Source organism: Chlorocebus sabaeus, chromosome 1 (genome assembly GCF_047675955.1).
Source record: "Chlorocebus sabaeus isolate Y175 chromosome 1, mChlSab1.0.hap1, whole genome shotgun sequence".
Lineage (NCBI taxonomy): Eukaryota > Metazoa > Chordata > Mammalia > Primates > Cercopithecidae > Chlorocebus > Chlorocebus sabaeus.
Window position 1 is genome coordinate 12,792,977 of NC_132904.1, and position 23,812 is coordinate 12,816,788.

General features: G+C 51.3%; 1 protein-coding gene and 1 long non-coding RNA gene across 5 annotated transcripts in view; one reads left to right on the forward strand and one right to left on the reverse strand.

The window, feature by feature from the left end:
- The window catches only part of LOC119624452 (uncharacterized), a 110,216-nt gene that overhangs the window by 83,048 nt on the left and 3,356 nt on the right, over positions 1-23,812 (forward strand). The window contains exon 2 of the long non-coding RNA XR_012093063.1: positions 19,305-19,488. This is a non-coding gene — a long non-coding RNA (uncharacterized lncRNA). The remainder of the gene's footprint in view (positions 1-19,304; positions 19,489-23,812) is intronic.
- CD6 (CD6 molecule) overlaps positions 20,269-23,812 on the reverse strand; it is a 49,220-nt gene continuing 45,676 nt past the window's right edge. For 3 of the 4 annotated variants that reach the window (XM_073015763.1, XM_073015761.1, XM_007996500.3), the window contains 4 exons: positions 23,087-23,158; positions 22,624-22,878; positions 22,242-22,346; positions 20,269-21,379 (listed from right to left, as the gene is read on the reverse strand). In XM_073015763.1, coding sequence (XP_072871864.1) covers positions 21,315-21,379; positions 22,242-22,346; positions 22,624-22,878; positions 23,087-23,158 — 497 coding nt within the window. In that variant the 3' untranslated portion in view covers positions 20,269-21,314. The remainder of the gene's footprint in view (positions 21,380-22,241; positions 22,347-22,623; positions 22,879-23,086; positions 23,159-23,812) is intronic. The other variant, XM_007996509.3, reaches the window with a different exon arrangement.

Genomic DNA, 23,812 nt, shown 5'->3' on the forward strand with positions numbered 1-23,812 from the left:
TAAGTGAGAGAGAAAACCCTAAATACCCCATTCAGATACCTTTCCAGTAACATTTAGCTTTCTGTGGCTAATCATCATTTATACTGATATAATAAATAGCATCAAAATTTGTAGTACCTTTATTATTTTGCTTTGTGTGTGAATAATCATAATGACAACATAATCTAGAGGAAAATTTTGTCAGAGCCTTATGATCACAGGAAATGATAAAGTTTTAGCATTTTAATTTATATACATTTTGTTTCAAAGAATCAAAGGGTGTCGGGTGCGGTGGCTCATGCCTGTAATCCCAGCACTTTGGAAGGCCGAAGCAGGCGGATCGCCTGAGGTCAGGAGTTCGAGACCAGCGTGACTAACATGGTGAAACCCCGTCTATACAAAAAAAGTAGCTGGGTGTGGCAGTGCACGTCTGTAATCCCAGCTACTCTGGAGGCTGAGGCAGGAGAATCGCTTGAACCTGGGAGGCGGAGTTTGCAGTGAGCCGAGATTGTGCCATTGCACTCCAGCCTGGTGGACAGAGCAAGACTGTCTCAAAAAGAAAAAAAAAGAAAGAAAAGAAAAAAGAAGAATCAAAGGATGATTACTGCAGGACTTCCAATCATGAAAATATATTGAGATAAGAATATGTGAGACCGGGCGCGATGGCTCACACCTGTAATCCCAGCAGTTTGGGAGGCCGAGGTGGGTGGATCACCTGAGGTCAGGAGTTCGAGACCAGCCTGACCAACATAGAGAAACCTTGTCTCTAGTAATAATACAAAATTAGCCATGGATGGTGGTACATGCCTGTAATGCTAGCTACTTGGGAGACTGAGGCAGGAGAATCGCTTGAACCTGGGAGATGGAGGTTGTAGTGAGCCGAGATTGTGCCACTGCACTCCAGCCTGGGCAACAAGAGAGAAACTCTGTCTCAAAAAAGAAAAAAAAAAAAAGATTATATGGAAACGGTGGAACAAGAACCCAAGGAGAAAAAGGAATGGTGTAATGGCACTAGGCACTCAAGAAAGGCGTACTCATATATTTTTAAAATGGAAGATGGTGGGTATCAACATTGTATTCCACTAGGTTTATTTAAAAGGATGACATAAGTTTTAAAATGTCAGTATTGAAAGTATGACATTGGATATGATATATGAATCACATCCTGCTTCGTCCAAATGAATGCCAACCGTTTTAGAAAACAGCTCTGAAATGTGTGAGAGCCTGCAGTGCAGCTTTCTTGAAACCATTCCACTAGACCAGGGGTAAGCTAACTATGGCCCTCCAGCCAAACCTGGCCCGGTGCCCGGTTTTGTCCTGCCCACAAGGCAAGTGTGGCTTTCACATGTTTAAATGGTTGGAAAAAAGGAAAGAGAATCATATTTTGTGACATATACAAATTATATGAAATTCAAATCTTAGCATGCATGGGTAGTTTGATGGGAACCCAGCCGCATTCATTCCTTTCTGTGCTGTCTCTGGCTGCTTTTAACAGAGTTAATGGCAGAGTTGAACAGTTGCAACAGAGACTGTGTGGCTGGCGAATCCTGACATTTGTTACTGACCATTGACTGGAAGAGTTTGCCACCCGCTGCCCTAGACCACAGACTCAGGAAAGCCTCCTTGTGGCTCCTGCTCTGCTCCTGACTGTGGATAAATCAGAAAAGCGAATGTACTGTTCGGACTAAGTGGCCTCTGAGTTTTCTGAAAATTTAAGTCTGGAAAAGTGATTCATACGCGGGTATTAACCGCTGACGCTTCCCAGGAGTGCCTGCCTTTAAAAATGAGCCCAGAGGAGGCAACCCCTTTAACGCAAAGGGGTGAGGTGCTAACAGCAGGATTTCGTGCACCTGAATGGGTTGTCAGTGGCGATTTCAAAGGGGCTTTTCCCAGCATGGGTTGATGTCAGTTTGTGATGAATAGACAAAGGTTTGTACAGATCAATCTGTCCATTTACAGATATCCGCCAACGTCCCTGGAGGCCAATTCTGGCCCATTCCAAGCTCACAAACTTCCCAGACCCCACAGAAGCCTCAGGGAAGGCCAGGCACAGAGGGACTGGTGTTATGCCCAGACCGTTTGTTCCCCAAAGAAGACCACCAGAGTCCAATGTCAAAGCCAAGCGGCAAGGATCTTTATTACAAGTTCGAACCTGGTCCCTCCATTCTACAGCATACAAGAGAGGGCCTCGAACAATGCGAGCGTTTGCTTTTTATAGCCCGAAAGTTACAGGGGAACAAAGAAATTCTTTTGGCTCCCGCGCTTTCAGTGGAACCTTGAACGGCTGTCTCCTTATCAGAGGCTTTCCAGGTGGTGTTTATACTGGTCTCAGGGAGTTTGAGAGATATATGGCGATATGTGGTGAGATGGGAGGATGGAATGTGTTTGTACTAGGCTCAGGGAGTCTTGAGCTCGGGGCTGAGGAATGCGCCCAGCTCCTTTCACTGGAAGCAGTGCTGTGCTCGGCCAGCCTCAGGATCGGGCCAGCACATCGGCCTTTCATGTCCTCTGTCCTTGTCTATGAAAAGCTCATCTCGGCCGGGCACGGTGGCTCATGCCTGTAATCCCAGTACTTTGGGAGGCAGAAGCAGGCGGATCACCTGAGGTAGGGAATATGAGACCAGCCTGACCAATGTGGAGAAACCCCATCTCTAGCCGAGCATGGTGGCATGCGCCTGTAATCCCAGCTACTTGGGAGGCTGAGGCAGGAGAATCGCTTGAACCTGGGAGGTGAAGGTTGCAGTGAGCTGAGATCACGCCACTGCACTCCAGCCTGGGCGACAGAGCGGGACCTTGTGTAGGCCTTGTAGGGGTGCAGTGGGCAGTGCCAGGTGAGGTACAGGCCAACCTGGGACAGGTCACACCTGCAGGCCCTGGCACTCCAGATGCCTGGGAGGACACTGTGCAGCCCCTAACCCACTCCAACGGGCTGTGCAGTGTGGTCTTTGCCAGGGGGAGAGTTGGGCATTCAAGGTCTCCCCCAGCATAGCTGGCCAGGATACCGCCGTGCTCGGCCACCCCATGGGCCAAGTATCCCTGAGCTGGCTTTTGGGGAGGGAGAGGCCATGAGCAGTGGGGCAGGGGTGACAAACTCAAACACCAACAGGATCCCAAACCCATCTGGGAAGGCAGCCTCTCCTGGCTCCAGTCCAGCTGATTATAGCTTGCTGTTACGATTTCAGGCCTGGGGTGGCCAGAATTTCCAATCTTTCCGAAGAAACCAAGAAACTGGAATTCTATATGAAAATCTCCTGTGTTTCAAATGTTGGCAATTCATTCCAAAGGAAATTCTAAAACACTGAGCTGTCCTCAAAAAGCGCATCCGTAGGTTAAATTGGGTCCCCAGGCTGCCAGTCTGAGACCTAAACTTTGAGTTCAAGAGGAGGAACTCGTGTCTCAGCTCTGGCACTGGCCGTGTGGCCTGTGGGCTTATGGCTGAAGCCCTGTGAGCCTCAATTTCCTCCTCTCCGAAGTCGGGAAACGGTCCTGGACTTTGCAGGCATATGCTGAGGCTCAACTCTGCCTCCAGTGAGAGGATTGTAGGTGGGTGCGTGGAACCGGCCTCACGAATGTTGCTGTTTTCCTGGCTTGGAAACTTGGCAGTGATTTCTGATGACAAGAGAGGTCAAGTTGGGGCCCGTTATCTGGTGGACTTGAGGCTCTGTCCACCGAGGCATTTCTCAGTTGCTCTGGAGGGGAAGGCTAGATTACGTGGGTAATGGGCCAATTGGCGACCTCATTTAGCTCTTGTAGGCTCTGCCAAAGGGCCACCTTGCAGTTCCACCACCCACCCAAGGAAGCCTCTCAGACTGGAGGCGCACTGTGTCCCATTGATCGAGACCCTGGGGAGGGGGTGGCTGGTGAGATGGTGCTGATAAACTTATCACACGACACTCAAGGCTGCCTTCCGGTTTTCGTGTGGGTGTCTTCCTCTTAGAGAAAAATCGGTTGTCCTTGAATTGATGTATGAGAGGGGTCCATTCTGTCCTCCCTCCTCTGGGGGCCAAGGCCAGTGTGCGAACAACCCCGGAGAAAAGCCTGCAGCCCCTGGTGCCCAGCCCAGCCTAGGCCCGGGGGACCACAGTGGGTAGTGGCAGAGCCCAGGCCTCCGACTCCTCTGATCTGGGTGTGAGTTCTGGTTCTGCTGCTAGCCGTTTGTTGCCTAAGCTACAGGGATAATAACAGTAACGACCACAGACGGTTGTTAGGATTCAGTGCAATGATGTCTGGAAAATGCCTGGCACAGCGCAAGTGTGTGGAAGGGGAGGAAGAGGCGCCGTTGGAGTAGGAACGGAATAAATGTTTGCAAATTGAATGAAAACAGAAACGAGAGAAGGAGTAACATTCGTTATAAACAGATCATACAGAAATGATTTCTTTCTGCCTTTGGAATAACATATTATGATTCCCACCGCCGTGCCCCCAAGGCTTGCTTTCTCATTATGTCTTGTCTTTTCATCTTACTTAATTAAAAAGCGATGTACCGAGGGAATCTGGGGTTCAGAGCTGTCGCTCACGGCTCAGGCAGGGCTTTACACTGGCGAGTGGGGTCTCCCCCCTCCACAGGCAAGGCCTGGGCTCCTACAGCCTGGGACTCACTGACTGGAGAAGGACAACCCAGGGTCGTGTCTGGGACCTTCAGAAAACCTGTGTCTGACTCAGGGCGTGATGCCTGGGTGGGGGTGGGGTAGAGGGAGCTGATGCTGGGGGCAGGGGCCCGAGAGGGGCAAGGCTGAGCTCTTTCAGTGTTTCAGACTGGGGCAGAAATGAGGGATGACAGTAACATTCACTTACTATTTTATTGTTGTTGTTGTTGAGACAGGGTCTTGCTGTGTCACCCAGGCTGGAGTGCAGTGGTATGAACATGGCTCACTGCAGCCTCGATCTCCCAGGCTCAAGTGATCCTCCCAGCTCAGACCCCTAAGCAGCTGGGATTACAGGCATATACTACCAAGCCCAGCTAGGTTTTACAAATTTGTTGTAGAGATGGAGTCTCTTGCTTTGTTGCCCAGGCTGGTCTCAAACTCCTGGACTCAAGTGATCCTCCCGCGTTAGCCTCCCAAAGTGCTGGGATTACCAGCATGAGCCACCACACCCAGCTCATTTACAACTTTTTAAAACCTTTTTGGAGGCCGGGCGCGGTGGCTCAAGCCTGTAATCCCAGCACTTTGGGAGGCCGAGACGGGTGGATCACGAGGTCAGGAGATCGAGACCATCCTGGCTAACACGGTGAAACCCCGTCTCTACTAAGAAATACAAAAAACTAGCCGGGCGAGGTGGCGGGCGCCTGTAGTCCCAGCTACTCGGGAGGCTGAGGCCGGAGAATGGCGTGAACCCGGGAGGCGGAGCTTGCAGTGAGCTGAGATCTGGCCACTGCACTCCAGCCTGGGCTACAGAGCGAGACTCCGTCTCAAAAAAAAAAAAAAAAACCTTTTTGGGACACAGATTTGCTGGTTGCAGCATAACCTATTTATAGAAACATACGTCAAAGGAACAGCAAGCCTGCTTCTTAAACAAAGAGAGACAGTAACTGAAGACCCTCCTATACTGCATAAAAGCTATGTAATCAATTTCTTGAAGGGGGCCTATGCCTGCTGGACCTGACACGAAGCCAATCAGGGCCTCTTCATGTCATCCTTCCCTGCAACAGGGAAAAATCATGCCACGGGGTACAAGGCAGACAGTGTTAGGGATTTTCCCGAGAGTTTCCCAGAGCGAGTGGGCCAGATGTTTCTACTTTGCCCTAACAGGATTAGATGAATGAGGTCTAATCCTTTCACTGGAATTGGCCCTTTATGTCTCCATGTTCCACTCATCTTTGTAAAGTAATACTTTACCAGGTGTCAAAATAACTGCACAAGCAAAGGTATCTAGGAGGATGGGTAGCCCCGGAGCTCATTCACCCACGGATGTGAGTGGTTCAGATTCCGCACAGAAGGGGACATTTAGGAGTGTATGTCTGCAAGGGGTCTGAAAGGCACTCATGCAAAAATGGAGACCTGCTACTCGCCTTCCTCAAGCATTTATTAAGCATGTATGATGTGCCAGACCCTCTTCTGGGTGCGGGGGACCAGTGACCACAGCAAGCACACATGCCTGCTTGCACAACGCTGGCGTTCCAGTCTGCCTCTCCTTCCTTGTGGTTCTCTATGGGAGATGTGCATGACTTGTCACTCCATTGCGTTCAGTGTTCAACAAATATTTGTTGGCACTGGGATCCACCAGGCAGCCAGCGCCACGTCTTACCCACCTTTGCACCCCTAGAGATCAGCAGACATAAAATATTAAGTCTATTGTTTTAAAGGCATTCTACTGGATGTTGGGTTACAGGAGTGGGGGCAGAAAGAACAAAACCAAGCCCAGGCCTTGTCTTTGAGGAACTTATAATCTTGGGGAGAAAGTAGGAAACATGTAAGATAGAAAAATGACATGTGGAATTAAACAATTAAGGAAACGGTTGGCAGGTAGTGGGAGACAGTTTCTCACTGTTGGAGTGGGAGGTTATGGATCAACAAGAAAAATGTGGAATAATCCATGTGTTATGGTTTAGATTTGGTGGCATTAGTATGAGCTCCTCTTTACCTTTTTTTTTTGAGACAGGATCTTGCTCTGTTGCCCAGGCTAGCATGCAGTAGTGTGATCATAGCTCACTGTGACCTCAAACTCTTGGGCTCCAGTGATCCTCCCACTTTGGCTCCCAGGCAAGTAGAACTACAGGTGTGTGCCGCAATGCCCAGTTAACTTATTTATTATTCTGCAGAGAAAGGGGTCTTGCTGTGTTGCCCAGGCTGGTCTCGAACTCCTGGGCTCAAGTGATCCTCCTCTCTTGGCCTCTCAAAGTGTTGGGATTACAGGTATGAGACACCATGCCTGGTCCATTGTAACCATTTTTAAGTGTACTAGTCAGTGGTATTAAATACAAGCATAATGTTGCACAACCATCACCACCCTCCATCTCCAGGACTCTTCTCATCAGGCAAAACTGCAACTCTGTGTTCATTAAACATGAATACCCCAAGCCTTGCTCTCCAGCCCCTGGCGACCACCCTTCTACTTTCTGTCTCTATGAATTTAATAATTCTAAGTACTTCCTGTAAGTGGAGCCATATAGTATTTGCCTTTTGGGGACTGGCTGATTTCGCCTAGCACGATGTCTTCCAGGTTCATTCCTGTTGTAGCATGTGTCGGAATTTCCTTACTTTTTAAAGCCCGGGGCATCTTGTAGTGTCAGAAAATCAAGGCGTGATCAATGGAACCCACAATGACAGAGGTCTGTGAAACTGTCACAGGAGCCCATGGAACGAACTCCCAATCACCTCTAATTGTGGGCAGAACATAATTCAACTGTTTGAAGTTCTTTTTTCTTTAGTGAGATATTCTTTGTTTACCATTTCTGATATATTTGACGTTGAATCTTTGGATGAAAGTGTATCCCGTAATTACAAACCTGGAACAGCTTGAGTCACAAAGTAGCGCTGGACTCTAATCCAAAGTCAATATCTGCGAGCTCATACTGATATAAATAGAAGATAGAATAAATGAAAGAAAGTAGGCTGGGTGCAGTGGCTCATGCCTGTAATCACAGCACTTTGGGAGGCCGAGACAAGTGGATCACTTAAGTTCAGGAGTTCAAGACCAGTCTGGCGAACATGGTGAAACCCCGTCTCTACTAAAAATACAAAAATTAGCCAGGCGTGGTGGTGTGGACCTGTAGTCCCAGCTACTAGGGAGGCTGAGGCAGGAGAATCGTTTGAATCCAGAAGGCAGAGGTTGCAGGGAGCTAAGATGGCGCCACTGCACTCCAGCCTAGGTGACAGAGTGAGACTCCGTCTCAAAATACATAAATAAATAAATGTAGACAAATATCCCATGAAAAAAACTTGCAAATAATTTATGTAGCTGCTCTGCCCTTAAAGAGCCTGGGCATGATTCCTTATTTCTTTCTTTTCTTCCTTTTTTGCTTTCTCCCTCCTCTCCAACCTATTCCTTAAGTGTGTGAGCTGTGCATAGTGACCTCCTTCCAGAGGGGACAGTGTGGAAAAGACTAGCTGCACAGTGGAGAAAGCTGACCAACGTAGCCTCAGCCAGGTCATCAGGGCCAACGTCCACAGTGACAAGTCATGTTGACGGCAGGTACCCTTGAAATGATGTGATGAGAATGGCACTTGTCCTCTGCAGTCTTTCTCCCCCAAAACTGCCACCCAAATCTAAGTATGAGAAAAACAGACAAATCGCAGTTGAGGATCATTTTACAAAACACCTGAGCAAACACTTCTCAAAACCGTCGTGGTTATCAAAAACAGAGTCTGAGAAGCTGTCACAACCAAGAGGAGCGTAGAAAGACATGATGATTAAATGGGATTTGGTATGTGGGGTAAGATCTCGGAAACAAAAAGGATATTGGATAAAAGCTAAAGCAATCTGGGCTGGGTACAGTGGCTCATGCCTGTAATCCCAACACTTTGGGAGGCTGAGCTGGGAGGGCTGCTAGAGCCCAGGAGTTTGAGACCAGCCTGGGCAACATAGGGAGACCCCATCTCTACAAAACATAAAAAATTAGCTGGTTGTAGTGGTGCGTGCTGTAGTCCCACTACTTGGGAGTCTGAGGTGGGAGGATCTTTTTTTTTTTTTTTTTTTTTTTGAGATGGAGTCTCTCTCTGTCACCCAGGCTGGAGTGCAGTGGCTCGATCTCAGCTCACTGCAAGCTCCACCTCCCAGGTTCACGCCATTCTCCTGTGTCAGCCTCCCGAGTAGCTGGGACTACAGGTGCCCACCACCGCGCCCGGCTAATTTTTTGTATTTTTGGTAGAGACAGGATTTCACCGTGTCAGCCAGGATGGCCTCGATGGTGGGAGGATCTCTTGAACCCTGGAAGCAGGGGCTGCAGTCAGCTGTGATTGTGCCACTGCACTCCAGCCTGGGGATCAGAGCGAGACTCTGTCTCTTAAACAAAACAAAACCACACTTAAATAGCAAGGATATGCATGATCTTTTTCACCTCTGATTATGGGCAGAACATAATTCAACTGTTTGAAGTTCTTTTTTCTTTTGTGAGACATTCTTTGTTTACCATTTCTGATATATTTGATGTTGAGTCTTTGGATGAAAGTGTATCCCATAATTAAAGCACTGCTCCTATGGAAAAACACAACAAAAACAAAAACAAAACAAAACAAAACAACCAACCAACCAGCCAGGTGCAGTGGCTCACGCCTGTAATCCCAGCACTTTGGGAGGCCGAGGCAGGTGGATCACCTGAGGTCAGGAGTTCAAGACCAGCCTGGCCAACATGGTGAAACCCCATCTCCACTAAAAATACAAAAATTAGCTGGGTGTGGTGGCGCATGCCTGTGATCCCAACTACTTGGGAGGCTGAGGCGGGAGAATCACCTGAAGCTGGGAAGCGGAGGTTGCGGTGAGCTGAGATCGTGCCACTCGTGCCACTGCACTCCAACCTGGGCGACCAGAGTAAAACTCCATCTCAAAAACAAACAAACAACAAACAAACAAACACCAAAAAACACACACACAACAGCAACCAACCAACCAAACAAAACAAAACATCCTGAAGCAATCCAAATAATGTATGGACTTCAGTGAGTAATCATGTATCAATATGGGTTTATTAACTGTGAGAAATTTACCATGCTAATGTAAGATGTTAACAGTAGGAGAAGCTGAGTATGGGGTGTACAAAATGACTAAGCAATTTTTCTGTAAGTCTGAAACAGTTCTAAAATAAAAAGTTAATTAAAAAAATGAAATATGCCCTAAAAAAAGATGGATAGAAAGGCTGCTTGGCAGTCAGAAGGAAGCAGAATGGGAAGCAGGTAGCAGGAAGAATCAGAACAAACACTAAACAGATGAGAGCATTGGGCTGCCCCGTGAAAGGTTGTGGGCCTGGGTTCTGCCACCTCACTTCTCGCACACTGATGATATTCTTTTGTCTTCGCCGGCTCTGAGCCACTACTGCTGGGTGTCTGCTTCTGGGGTATCTGCTGGCCCTGAATCACCCCTCTGGATTCCTGGGACTCTTGGAACTTTGGGATCCAGAGAAGCAAGTTCTTCCATCCCGGGACCCACGACTGCCCACGCTGTTGAGCTTCCTGAGGGCAGGGACCCTGTTTTCTCTCTCAGAGCCAAGGCTCCATGTTGGAACTGGCCCCTACAGTGTCTGTTAAACTTTCACGAAACGAATGTTCCTGAACTTGAAGCCATAGGACAGGACTCTGAAGATCACTGAATCACATAGTGAGAGAATGATCCAGTCCTTCTTGTAACAGCAAGAAGAGTGTCTCGGGTTGGTTCGAGGATGTCTTCAACAACTCTCTCACCCTTGCCCGTCTCCACATAGAACCAAGAACAGGCGGGTCCTAGACTCAGACTCTGGTGGACGAATGTGTCCAACAAAAGTAACAGCATTACTTTAGAGTTATCTTCAATGTATACCAAGTGATACTGGTTTTCCATTTGTAATGGCAACGTACCTTCCCTTAAGTTTTTTAAAAATTTTAATTCAATTTCAGACATACAGAAAAGTTGCAAGCATAATAGAATTCCTGGATACCTTTCACCCAGATTCTCTTAGTGTCAATATTTTCTCCCTCTCTCTCTTTGTCTCTCCCCCTACCTTCCCCACCAAACTACCTACCTAACTACACACACACGCACACACACACTTTTTTCCTGAACTATTTAAAAGCATGCTGTTCTTTCACTGCCTGTCCTGCTAATGTCCTTTCTGGCAAAAGAAAACCCCAGGCCATGCCTTGCATTCAGTCAAGATGCCTCTTTTTTTTTTTCTTTTTTGCCATGGAGTTTCATTCTTGTCACCCAGGCTGGAGTGCAATGGCGTGATCTCGGCTCACTGTAACCTCCGTCTCCTGGGTTCAAGCGATTCTCCTGTTTCAGCCTCCCAAAGTGCTGGGATTACAGGCGTCGGCCACCATGCCCAGCTAATTTTTGTATTTTTAGTAGAGACGGGGTTTCACCATGTCGGCCAGGCTGGTCTTGAACTCCTGACCTCAGGTGATCTGCCTGCCTCAGCCTCCCAAAGTGCTGGGATTACAGGCGTGAGCCACAGCGCCCGGCCTCTTTTACCTCCGAATGTGTCAGTACTCCAGTGTGTATTTCCTAACAGCAAGACTATTTTGTTACATAAGTGTAGTACACTTTTCAAAATCAGGGAACTAACACTGATATAACCCTGTAATCACTAGACCTCCTTCCTGTTTCACTGCTTGTCCCCATAATGTCCTTTATGGCAAAAGAAAATGTCAGGTCATGCCTTGCGTTTAAGCGGGATGTCTCTTTGACTCTGTTCATCTGAAACAGTCCTTGAGTCTTTGTATTCTATGACACTGGCATTTTTGAAAAGTACCTGCCAGATCTTTTGTAAGATATCTAAAGATTCCTTTTTAAATAAATTTAAGTTTTAAATACGTGAGTCCACTTAAAGAAAAACTATCAAGCAACCCAAAGAACAAATGGTCTACAGATGAAGCACAAACTGTGAAGAGGTACGTGGATTACAGTTTTGAGAAATGTTGCCTTAAATCAACTTCCTTCTGCCCCTGGGGCTTCATCCCACTGGGATGGTCAGGCCTTGGGTCACTGAGTTAAGAACAGTCAATAAAGTGGTGACACAAGGCTGTCCCAGCCTGTGTGCAGGGAGCTCACTCTCAGAGGCAGAGTCAGGGTTCTTGGCTCTCTACCAGATACTAGTGAGGGGCTGGGAGGAAAGCATGCTTTGGGTGGGTGCACGGTACATGCAAATCTCAAACGTGTCTCAAAGAAAGAACAGGCAGGCCGGGTGCGGTGACTCATGCCTGTAATCCCAGCACTATGGGAGGCTGAGGTGGGAGGATCGCTTGTGCCCAGGAGTTTGAGACTAGCCTGGGCAACGTGGTGAGACCTCGTGTCAAAAGAAAGAAAGAGAGAGAGAGAGAAAAAAAGAGAGAGGAAGGGAAGGAAGGAAGGAGAAAGAAAAAGAGAAAGAAAGGAAGAAAAAAGAAAAAGAAAGAAAGAAAGAAGAAAGAGACAGAGAGAAAAAAAGAAAGAAGAAAAAGAGGGAGAGAAAGATAAAAAAGGAAGGAAGAAAGAAAGAAAAGAAAGAAAGAAAGAAAGAAAGAAAGAAAGAAAGAAAGAAAGACGGAAGGAAAGAAAAGAATGGGAATAAAGAAAGAAAGAATTAGCCAGGAGTGGTGGCGTGTGCCTGTAATCCCAGGTACTTGGGAGGCTGGGGTAGGAGGATTGATCGAGCTTAGGAGGTCAAGGCTGAGTGAGCTATGATCACATCACTGCACTCCCCTCTGGGCAACAGAGCAAGACCCTGGCTAAGAAAGAAAGAAAGAAAGAAAGAAAGAAAGAAAGAAAGAAGCCATAAAATCAGGAATAGAGAAGAGAGCTTGAGAAAGCAGTAGGAAGACTTGAGTATGGGCAGAAGAGGTGAGTTTCCTGGAACAGGAAGGGAGGGAGGAGATCTTGAGGTTTCTACTGGGCAGAGCTCCAGGGCTAATGCTACCGCCATCACCCCTATACTTCAGAGGGGTCCCCACAGCTAGAGGGGCCTTGACATTAGCAGGAAGACTTGGCTACTTCCAGCCCTGCACTAACTATCCCCAGGGTAGGTGGCCTGGGGACAAAAGGCCACAGTGGGTGGCCTTGCCTGGCCCTGGACCACAGAAGAGCTCTTTCACAGGATGGGTTGTTCTTGTCAGAGCGTGAGCGTGGGCATGAGCTGAGGGGGTCCTGCAGGGACAGACGTGCGTCTGGGGCTGTGCATCTCTAGCGTGTGCCGAGTCTCTCCTGCCGCAGGCAGGATGCACCCACCTACTCTTCAGGTTGCCAAGAAGGTGGGAGGGATGCAGGCGAGGGCAGCAAACGCGGAGCAGACTGCAGGAAGTCACGGCACCGGCCACAGAAGGGGGAAAAGAGGGTGACTGTCAGAGTGATGCGATGAAGGGTATTGCTTGGCTATGCAGAAAAGTTGAGGGGGGCTACTGACCCCAGTTATTTTAGTATCTCATCCTCAGATAAGAAACAGCCTTCACCTGCCTCGAAACCAGGGGAGAGAGGCAGGCCTGGAGGGAGGGATGGTCACCCCAGAGGGGAGGCCATGGGAGGGAAGCGGAGTCCCCTGGGCCCAATGCTGGTGTTTCTAGGGAGAGCTGTGTGTGTGGCCTGGAGGCCATGGAGGAGAATGTGTTCGTGAGTGTCTGGACGAGGATCATTTTATCTCCCCACTGTGTGGAAGGATGGAGAGGAGGCAGTGAGTGTGGGCCTGGTCGGGCTCAGCGCGGGGAGCGGAGGCAGGAGACCCCACAGGCAGAGGGGCTGTTTGTGAGCAGGGGGCTTGAAGGAAAATGAATCTCAGCCAGAGCCCATGGCCCTGGGGACCACTCCCTCCCCTCCCCCCTCCTCCTGCACTTGGTGGGCAACTGGGCAGGTGGGAGGGGCTGGGGGGAGGGAGCCAGGGAGGAGGCACCTGCCCTCAGCCAGGATAGGGCTGGGGTCGTCTGTGGAGGGGGTGGGGGATCCTTCCCCAGGAAAGAAAGTGTCATGGTCACCCGCCCACCCTCTGCCCCTCCAGCCTATCACCTTTCCATCTTCTCTCCTCTCCTCCCTCCTGCTCGCCTGTGGTAGCTGCACCAGCTGGCTGTGAACCTGGCTCCCCTGGTCCTAGCTGGGTGACCTTGAACTAGTCCCATGACTTCTCTGGGCTTCGCTTTTCTCGTGGGGAAGGTAACAGACATTAGGAGACTTTAAGGCTCTGGGAGGTTTTGAGAATTATTAACTGAGGCCACAGTGTAAGGGGTCCAGCAAGTGCAGGGTTCGGGGCCAGGGAAGACAAAGTTGTCTGGCTGCTCCTGCCTTCCACTGTCTGCGCAGACACGCCGCTCTCTCCCTCTGTCTTCCTCTTTTCCTCTCTGTCTCATGACTCTCTCCCCCCATCCCCCACCCCCCGCCCTGCTCCTTTATCTCCCTTTGTTGCTATTTCGGTCCTTCCTCGATGATGTTGGTAAGAGGTGAGCCTCTTTTCATGTCAGGATGCCCGAACTCCGTCAAACTGGTAAACAGCTGAAGGATGTGGTGGGAGATGAACTTTCCACTGAGGCTTCTTTCAACCCATCCCTTCCCTGGGGCTCCCCTGCGCCTCCCTGCTCTGGAGACTCCATCCCATCCTAACGAAGCGAGGACAGGGACCTGGGACAGCGGCCAAGAGAGGTCCATGCCAGGCAGCCACACGGGCTCCAGCCGCTCTGTCCGTTCACCAGAACCGTCAAGAGGGTCTTTGAGAGGGGCGGAAGTGGAAACCGCAGATGGGGCGATAGCAAGGGGTGGGGGATGGACAGGTGTACGTCGGAGGTGAGGTTTCCAGGGGACAAGGTTAGGGACTAGCAGGTGATGCCCTGCCAAGGAAGGAAAGCCCGTACCTGTGCTCCCTGGGAGGGGCCTCAGAGCCTCGGAGCCACAGCCATGTGGGTCCTGGTGGCATAATCCTGCCACAGCGTGCTCGTGACCTGGTCCCCTCGGGCTCTCTCAGATATCTGGAGGATACCAGTTAATTGTGGGGCCTGAAGAACTGTGTGTGGCTCCAGCTGGGCATTGGGAGGCACAGAAGTGAGACTTTGGCATGGATTGTACCTTCACGTGGGAAGGAGGAGGGCATGGGCAGCAGCCACAGCATGACCGGCTGATAGCCCTGGGAAAAACTCTGAACCTTCTTGAGCCTCAGTTTCCTCAGTCATAAGATGGGGATGGTGCTGGTTCCTCGTGGGGCTGTTGAGAGCATAAATGAGTCAGTACCTGTGCTCAGAACAGTGCCTGATGCCCAGGTTCTGAGTGTGCACTCAGGAATCGAAGCTATCATTAATGTCACTGTCATATTGTCATCATGGCTGGAGGCTGCTGTGTTGGAGAATTGTCTCCCATGTTTCTCATCACTCTCCAAGTCCTGAATCCTTCTCCAACTCGTTCCCTCTTCTCTATCTCCCAATGCTAACCACCCCCTACCCCCCGACTGGCCTCCCTTCCTTCAGGCCCCAGCCCCGTCAAACTTCCCTGCACTTCATAGCGGCAACCCTTCTAGAGCATCCATCTCATCAGATCACTTCCCTGCCTTAGAAACTGCTCGCGACTCCCAACACTTTTAAGACAATGACAAGGGTCAAGTTACACAAGACCCTTGGAGATGCTCCCCATGGTCTTTCCCACCTGCGCACCCCCTTTTCCCCTGGGCTTCAGGCAGCATGCACCATACTTGCACATGTTGCTACTGAGAACATCCTTCACTCTTCCATCCAGCAAACTCCTACGCATCCTTCAATGGCCGACTTGATTGTTCCCTCTTTTGTCATGGTTTTCCCAATGAACCCTGGCAGTGGCTCCTTCCTCTCTGTCCACACAGCCTCTGTAGCGGTGTGGTGGAGTCCTATGTGAGGCAAAAGGTATCTGCTTGGACAGCATGTGGGAGAAAACTCAAATACGGGTAGCATCACTCTGCCCTTGGGAACGTTCTGTGGGATACTAGAGAAGTAAAAAGAAGCAAGGAGCCCAAGAGGGTGCCTGGATGTCATTTCTGTATACGAAGGGGTAGGCAGCAAGAGGGGTTCACATCTGCTTGTTTCTACATCAGAGACACAATTGTGTTTACCTGGGGTGGGCCGGGTGGGGAGGAAGGGAGAGGGTGGAGGGGGCAAGATTTTAATGGTATGAATTCATGTTGTTGGAGTTTTAATGATGTTAAGGTATTTCCCATTTTAAAAACAGAAAAGGTCCAGCACAGTGGCTCACGCCTGTAATCCCAGCACTTTGGGAGGCCTAAGCAGGATGATCACTTGAGGTCAGGAGTTCAAGACCCATCTGGCCAACATGATGAAACCCTATCTCCACTAAAAATACAAAAATTAGCTGGGCATGGTGACGTGTGCCTGTAATCCCAGCTACTCGGGAGGCTGAGGCAGGAGAATTGCTTGAACCTGGGAGGCAGAGGTCGCAGTGAGATGAGACTGTGCCACTGCACTCCAGCCTGGGTAACAGAGCAAGACTCCATCTCAAAAGAAAAAAAAAAGAAAAAAAGAAAAGAGAGAGAAAGAGAAGGAAGGGAGGAAGGAAGGAAAGAAGAAGGAAGGAAGGGATGGAGGGAGGGAGGGTGTAGAGGGAGGCAGGGTGGGAGGGAGATAAAGAGGGAAGGAGGGAGAAAGGTAGGGAGGAGGGCAGACAGGGAGGGAGAGAGTGAGGGAAAGGAAAGAGCAGTCGCTTAGGAAGACGCCTGTACGTGAGTCTGCCCTGCTCTGGCTCCAAACCAGATGTTCTTCCGGCAGCGTTAGAGCAGCTCGTTGAAATGGTGGGCTTTGTTTCAGGCCCACCATGTATGAAAAACGAATCCCCAGCAGCTAAAATCTCACCCCGTGTGGCAAGGTACCCACAGGATGAACAGTTTCCAGGATCTGAGGGAATGGAGGGTCCACAGCTCCTGTCTGTCTCCTCCTGGGTGTTTGTTCAGCCAAGGGAAGTGGTGGGCTGGGTTGCCCCTTGTCTTTCTCTTTGCTGCTGAGCACACACTTAAGCTCATGGGGGTTAAACATGCTCATGATGAGCCCTCGCTGTGCAGCGTGGTGTTTTCACATTGGGGCTTTGGCATTAGGTGGAAAAGTTGTGCTACCTGCCAAGCTGTGTGGCTTCTGGCTAGTCACCTAACCTCTCTGGGCTTCGGTTGCTCTATTTACAAATTAGGGAGAATAATACCTTCTCAGAGTGCCCTTATGAGGATTGCATGAAACAACACATGCGTGGCACATAGTAAATGCTACCCACCAACATCATCACCATGGTGACGAATGGCAGTTACTGGTCTCTCTCTGCCCCAGGTCCTGTAAACTCCCCAAGGGCAAGGGCCAGGCCCCAGTCCTTTCTGTGCCTCCCAGAGCTCAGCACAGAGCTGGCTCTATAAGGGTGCCCTGATAGTGTTGATTTTACATTCCCGAACCCCTCATCCCAGAATGCAGCCAGTGCCTGTGCTGTTGGTGGGCAGACAGGCCGGTGTCTCCAGATTCTAGGCCGGGGCTCTGGTAATGCCCAGCCATGTGGCTGTGGTGGCACAGGGACACTGGAAGAGTCATGATGAACACTCAGACTCTGAAGCGAGGCTGTATTTAAGTCCCAGCATTGTCATTATTTAGCTGTGTGACCTTGGTATTTTACTTAACCTCTCTGGGCCTCAATTTTCTCACTCATGAAATGGGGTTGTGAGACTCGACCATCCCCAGCCTCATCTCCTCTCAAGCTGGACCTCCCTTGACCTCGCGAGCTGTGCAGTTTCTTGCTCTGTCTTTGCTCGTGTCATTCCCTCGGCCTGGAATGCTCTTCCCTCTCCACGTCCATGGTTCACGCCTATTCATCCTCCACAGCCCAGATCAGGCGTCAGCTTCCCAGGAATTCCCTGTGTATCACTCTCTGCCTGAGCCTGCAGAGCTGTCAGTCAAATTGCTGCGTGCTTCCATTCTGGGACAGCCCTTCCCCCCACGCCAATGTTTCTGAAACCACTGGGTTCTGTTGCCAAGTCCATTGAGCCTCTTTGTGTTTCCTCTCCCAGATCCTTGAGGCGTATTATAACGAGGTCTCCCAGGACTGGCGGGGAAGCCACCTGCTTATGTTTGTGACTTCCCTGGCTGGCTGGTGCTCCTTCAGGTCAGAACCTGGCTGTCATTCATCTCAGCTTTCCCAGTCCCAGCATAGGCCTGGCCCACGTCGGCTCAATAAGGAGCAGGTCCCAGGTCTGAGTTCCTGGGGGGCACAGAGAAGGGGCCAGCTGGGATCAGCCTCCTACTGTGTACGATGCTGTGTCTCCAGACTGCCCAGAGCTGGGGCAGAGCGTCCCAATTTCTCTGAGACTGTGGGGGTGGGGGCCTGGGTGGGAGTGCTGCGGTGAGAGAGGCAGCTCCGGGGAAGCTGGAGAAATGGGGGTGACTCAGAAGGCATTGCCATCTCCGTGTGTGAGCCGGGCGGGCATGGGGTGGGGAAAGATGGAATTGTGACTAACTCTCAGTGGCCTTGGACAGGTCCTTTCCCACCCTAGGTCTCACTGTCCTCACCTGTAAAATGAGAGTGGGACAAGATGTTCTCCATGTTCCCCCAGCCCCCGCCCTGCCCCACCCCCAGCACTAACGCACTGGAGACCCAGGCGCTGCTGAGTGTCTCCTCGCTTCCCCTTTCTCCTTTTAAAGAGTGCTCTTACCTGCAGTGATTAATCTACCAATGACATGGGCATTTACTGCCAACCCTCTAACCCTCACCACCACCTGCGAGCTACCCACGACTGCCCACACATTCTACAGACCAACTTACAGCAAACAAAGGCTCAGAGATGTTGAGTGGTTTGCCTGAGGCCACACAGCCAGGATGGGTGGAGTGGGGAGCTGAACCCAGGCATTCACAAGCCCCCTGCCCCTGAGTCTGCCCCACCTACCCCAGCAGTGGCTCCTCCCCTAGGAATCCCCCGCCACCCTGGGGAGGGTTCAGAACGCCCGAGGAGGGGGCCCATCAGTGCCAGCCACATCCTGTGACGGTTGCCCTGGGGATCGTGGCTTTCTCTCTACCTCTGGAACAGGTGAATGGAAAGCAGGCCCCGCCTAGCCCCACAGTCCCACCTCCTTCATCACCTGCCCCTCCTGGGAGGGCTCTGAGAAAACCTGAGCCCCAACCCTCACCCTGCAGGCAGAGCTGGGCACTGGCCACGGCAGCAGGATGAAAGTCACAGCCCTGAGTGGGCAGAGGACTGGAGGAAATGCCGATTCCTCTGTGCGGATCCGGTCCGGTCCCCTCCAGCTCCACTGGCCTCATCCCCACCTCCTTCTCTGTGCGGATCCGGTCCGGTCCCCTCCAGCTCCACTGGCCTCATCCCCACCTCCTTCTGGGGTGGTGCAGCCCTTTGCCAGGCAACTCTAAGCATACAACTCCCTGGAATTATCCTACCTTTGAAGCAGTTGGGGGCTCAGGCGGGAACTCATTCAGTGCAGTAACCCCTGCCACTGAGCCCAGGGCCGCTGTGGAGCAGCCCAGGGAGGCAATGAGGTTGAGTTCTCATAGACTCTGCCTCTGAGTCTGTCAGATTCTGTTTTCCTATCCCCAGTATTTAAAAAAATGTCTTTGAGATAGAGTCTCACTCTCACTCAGGCTGGAGTGCAGTGATGTGATCATGGCTCACTGCAACCTCAAATTCCTGGGCTCAATTTCCCTCCCTGCTTCACCTCCCAAGTAGCTGGGACTACAGGTGTGCACCACCACACCTGGATGATTTTCAATTTTTATTTTTATTTTGGTAGAGATGGGGTCTCACTATGTTGCCCAGGCCGGTCTCGAACTTCTGGATTAAAGTGGTCCTCCTGACATGGCCTCCGAAAATGCTGAGATTACAGGCGTGAACCACTGTGCCTGGCCTCCCCAGTGATTTTTACAGCGCTGAGCCACAGTGGGTTTTCCAGTTCCCCAGCATTTCCACCTAAACAGGTAAGAGTTGCTCCCACCATTGCCCCGACCTGACTTCTCCCCCACGCACACACACATGCATGCACACACACACACACACACTCTGCACATGGAGCAGTTGCTGTTGGTGCCCTTCCTGGACCATTCCCATGGAAGATGGCTTCTTATAGCACGTGCCTCTGACCCTCTGCCTGTGGCTTCTCTGGACACAGCACGCGCTCAGCTCACTCACAAGCCGCTCGGTAGTGCTGGGGCTGGGGGTTAATGCTCCTCAACCAATGACAGGCAGAGACGGTGGGTCAGTATCTCAGCTCCCTGCCCCCTTGGTGGGACAATTCTGAGGTATGTCTCCCAGAGGTCCCCAGCACCACTGAGCCCTGGCTGCCCATAATAGCAACCTATTCATGAACATTGTCTTCCTTCCTTCCCCCTTTTCCTTCCTTATTTTCTTACTGCTGGTCCCTGGGATTACGTCCCAAATAAAGGATTTGAGCTCAACTCTTTGTCTCATTTGTATCCAACATAGGCCACGCACACACACACATGCACATACATGCCACACACACATGCATGCACATACATGCCACACATGCATGCACATACATGCCACACGCATGCACATACATGCCACACACGTGCACATACATGCCACACACGCACATACATGCCACACACGCACATACATGCCACACACACGCACATACATGCCACACACATGCACATACATGCCACACACGCATGCACACACACATGCAGCCTGGGTTCTATGACATTTAAGAAATTGTCATTCCACGCCCTGGTTTAATTCAGCAATTCAGTTTAATCTCAGGATACTCAGAGCAGGACAACAAAGCCTGGTCTGAGCCCGTGGGCCTCTTTCTGGGGGCTGCACGGAGTACAACACTGCGTATTCATGCGTCCCTCCCAGGAGCATCCTCATCAATTCGAGGAGACACATGGGGACTCGGGGCCTAGTGCAGCTTCTGAGCCCCTCACTGGAAGACATCCCTATGCTCCTGCCCCCATGGGGACTGGGCCCCTATCTCTGGGGTCTGTGGTGGGGCTGGGCTGGAATCTTCTTTGTAAACCATAGGAAACTCAGAATAAACACCCATTGTCCAGGGACAGTCACTGTAGAACTGGTCTGTGCCCCTGGCGGACTTGGAGTGTCTCTGGGGCAGGACTGGCCTTGGGCCCCAGTTCCTTGGTTGGGGGTACACAGTCAACCTGTCATTGTCAGCTGGTTGTGCCCAGGAAGGCTGTATTCCCTGCCCAGGTGCAGTTACCACCCCGAGCAAAGCCTGGGACAGCTGGTGTGCTACCCCATCCCAACACTGATAGGTGTTGTCACCTATCAGTGACAACAGCCCGGCAGCCCCTAGTGCGTGGGTCCTCCTGCAGCAGCACTGGCACGGGGGCCCAGTTCTGCCCCTCCCAGGACTTCTGGGCCCTGAAGTGTCAGAAACTCAGGGAATCAAAGCGTCGGACACTTGAGGTTTGGAAGGGGCCTCCAGAGTCATCCAGTCCAGCTCCCCAACTCCCCTCCACCAGCTGCCGAGAGGTAGCCCAGACTCTGCTTGTTCATCCCCGAGACAGAGGGCTCACACCTGTTGGAGGCAGCATCCGCCCTGGGGCTGCTATCTGGGGCCGGGGGAGAGCGGTGCCAGCAGGTTTGGCTCGATGGATGGAGACTGAGCGGTACAAGGTGTGACGTTTCCTTCCATCTCTCCAAGAGAGGACTCAGCCCCACGGGGAGGTGAGCTGGAAGGGAGGGGAAGGGGAAAGGGAATAGGTAGAGCAGGAGGCCAGAGGGTTGGAGCCACCCCAGAGGCCTCGGCTGGCCCGGCCTAGGCTGCGCCGATGTCATCGTAGTCATCGTTGTCGGTGGAGTCAGGCTGAGGGCTGGGGGACCCTGTGGGCAGAGAGGCCCAGGTTAGTGGGAGACCCAGTCATTGCCCCTGCTGCCCCGCGGGACAGAGCAGAGTGGGTGTGGCTCCACATCACTATCCCTGTGGGATGCTGCATGAAGTCATCTGATCATCTTGCTTCCGGCCATGTCCCTGGCTGGGACATCAGCACTAAGGGAAGAGCCTCGTCTGTCTGGTTCAGGGCTGTGGTCTCCACGATAGCACGCTGCATGACATGGTGGATGGCTGAATGCTAGGAGCCCCTCTGCTACCACAGTCTCCCCCAAGGGGCCAACCAGCTGCTTCTGCTTGAATGCCTCCACTAACAGGGAGCTCACTTCTTATCAAAGCAACCTGTTTCACTATTTCTTCATGCCATCCATATCCATTTACCCCACCTCTTCGTATTCTTGTTGTGTTTGTGTTTGTTCTTTTGCAGAGAGAGAGTCTTGCTCTGGCCCTGTGGTGGCATGATCCGTAGTGATACGATCATAGCTCACTGCAGCCTGGATCTCCTGGGCTCCCACCTCCCACCTCAGCCTCCTGAGGAGCTAGGACTACAGGCACATGCTACTACGCTCAGCTAATAATTAGTTTTTAGTTTTGTAGAGACTGGGTCTTGCTATGTTCCCGGGGCTAGTCTTAAACTCCTGGCCTCAAGCAATTTTCCTGCCTTGTGCTGGGATTACAGCCTTGAGCTACCACGCCTGGCCTTGCTTTGTTTTTTAAAAAGTTATTTTCCCTCTCTTCTTTCACCCTTCCTTTCTCCTTTTCCCCTTGAGTTAATGTATCCCATAGTTCCCCACTCATCTACTCCCCAGTCCCTCTCTGTCCCCCTCCCAAAATCGCTTCCCCAGATATTGGCACCTGGACAGCCAAACTGCTCCTCCGAAGGGGGCTGGGGTGGTGGCTGGAAGTTCTGGTACCACTCCCCGGACGAGGTGCTGGAGCTGTCATCAGCCGAGGGCCCTGCTGGAAACCCCCAGAACCAGTCACCCGCTGCCAGCACACAGCCACTTTTCAAGTTGCCAGAGCTGGGGGGCCCACGTGACTCACAAGAGCCAAGTCCCTAGCTTGACAAATGACAAAGCGGAGGCTCAGAGATGGGAGGAGACTTCTCCAAGGGCACACAGCGAATGGCTGTGGGACTGGGTAGAATCCTGACCTCGGCCTGGCTCAGGGCTCCCAGCTTCATGCCCCCTCCAGCCAGGCTGGCTATGGGATGGGGTTCGGGGGAGGCACAGCTTACCTGAAAAGGCTGGCTGGGTGCCGGCCAGCTCCAAGTTTGGGGGCTGCTCCGGGAAGGAACTCCTCTCTGAAGAAAACACCTGGGGGTTCCATGGAGGCGGCTTGCTTCTGGGACTATTGCAGTAAGCCTCCCCGGAAGAGGTGCTCGACTCACTGTTGCTCCTCGGGTGATACTGAGGACCCAGGGATGGCGGGTCTGTAATGCAGTGTCCAGGGCTGGCAGCTGGGATGTGGGAGGCATGCAGCTCTTCAAGTCCTAAGCCAGGAAACGGAGAATGGTGACGAAAGAAGCAGTGCAGCAAGAAGACTTTAAGTCAGACTTCAGAAAGCACTTACTGCCTATAGGATTGGTTAAAGTCCAGAAAGACTCACTGAGGGAGGTTCCTGCTGGAAGGTCTCAAGGTGAGCTGAGCTACTGTCCGGAGGTGGGGCTGCCATTCACCCCCCTCCCCAACCTGACTCACCTTCCTCCAAGGGTGGCATCTGGAACCTGCTCTGCTGGACCTCCTCATCTGTGACCCGATGCCGCTGAGAATCTGCAAGCAGAGGCAGTGGTGGAGAGGGGTGAAGGCTCAACTTCATCATTTAGGAGTCTGGAGAAGGGACTGGATTTCCTTGGGCCCAAGGTGGCTGAACAGGGTGGGAGGACAACTCTACAGGCAGAGAGGGCTTAGCATTTCCCATCAAATTCCAGGTTCATATCCCAATCCAACAGACCCTTCGCCTCAATCTAGGACCAACGTGTTTAACTAGCCTGGGCCCAGAAACTCTAGTGCCCTGCAATCTCCCAGCCCCCAGCCCCAGCTGTCCCTCCTACTACTTAGAGAGGTATCAAGAGTCTGGGTTCTGTCCTTGTGACCTGGCAGCTCTGGGCAGGAGAAGGACAGATGTTCGCTCCTTCAAGAAGCCTTCCTAGAGTGAAACCCAGATGGTCTGGAATCACTGCATCACAGGCTCTGCGGCATCTTCAAGTTTCAGAAACAGATTTATAGAGTCTGGAGGATATGATTGTCTGGGATCTTGGAGTCAGCTCTTTTGAATCTGGTATCACTGACCTTTAATTTCAATGTTATAGCATTGTGGACTCTTAGTCTTGCATCTTATATGCCTGGGCTCAGAACCTCAGGTTTGATAGACACTTCATCCCTGTGGCTCCCAAACACTGGTCCTCAGGCCAGAAGAAGTGGAAT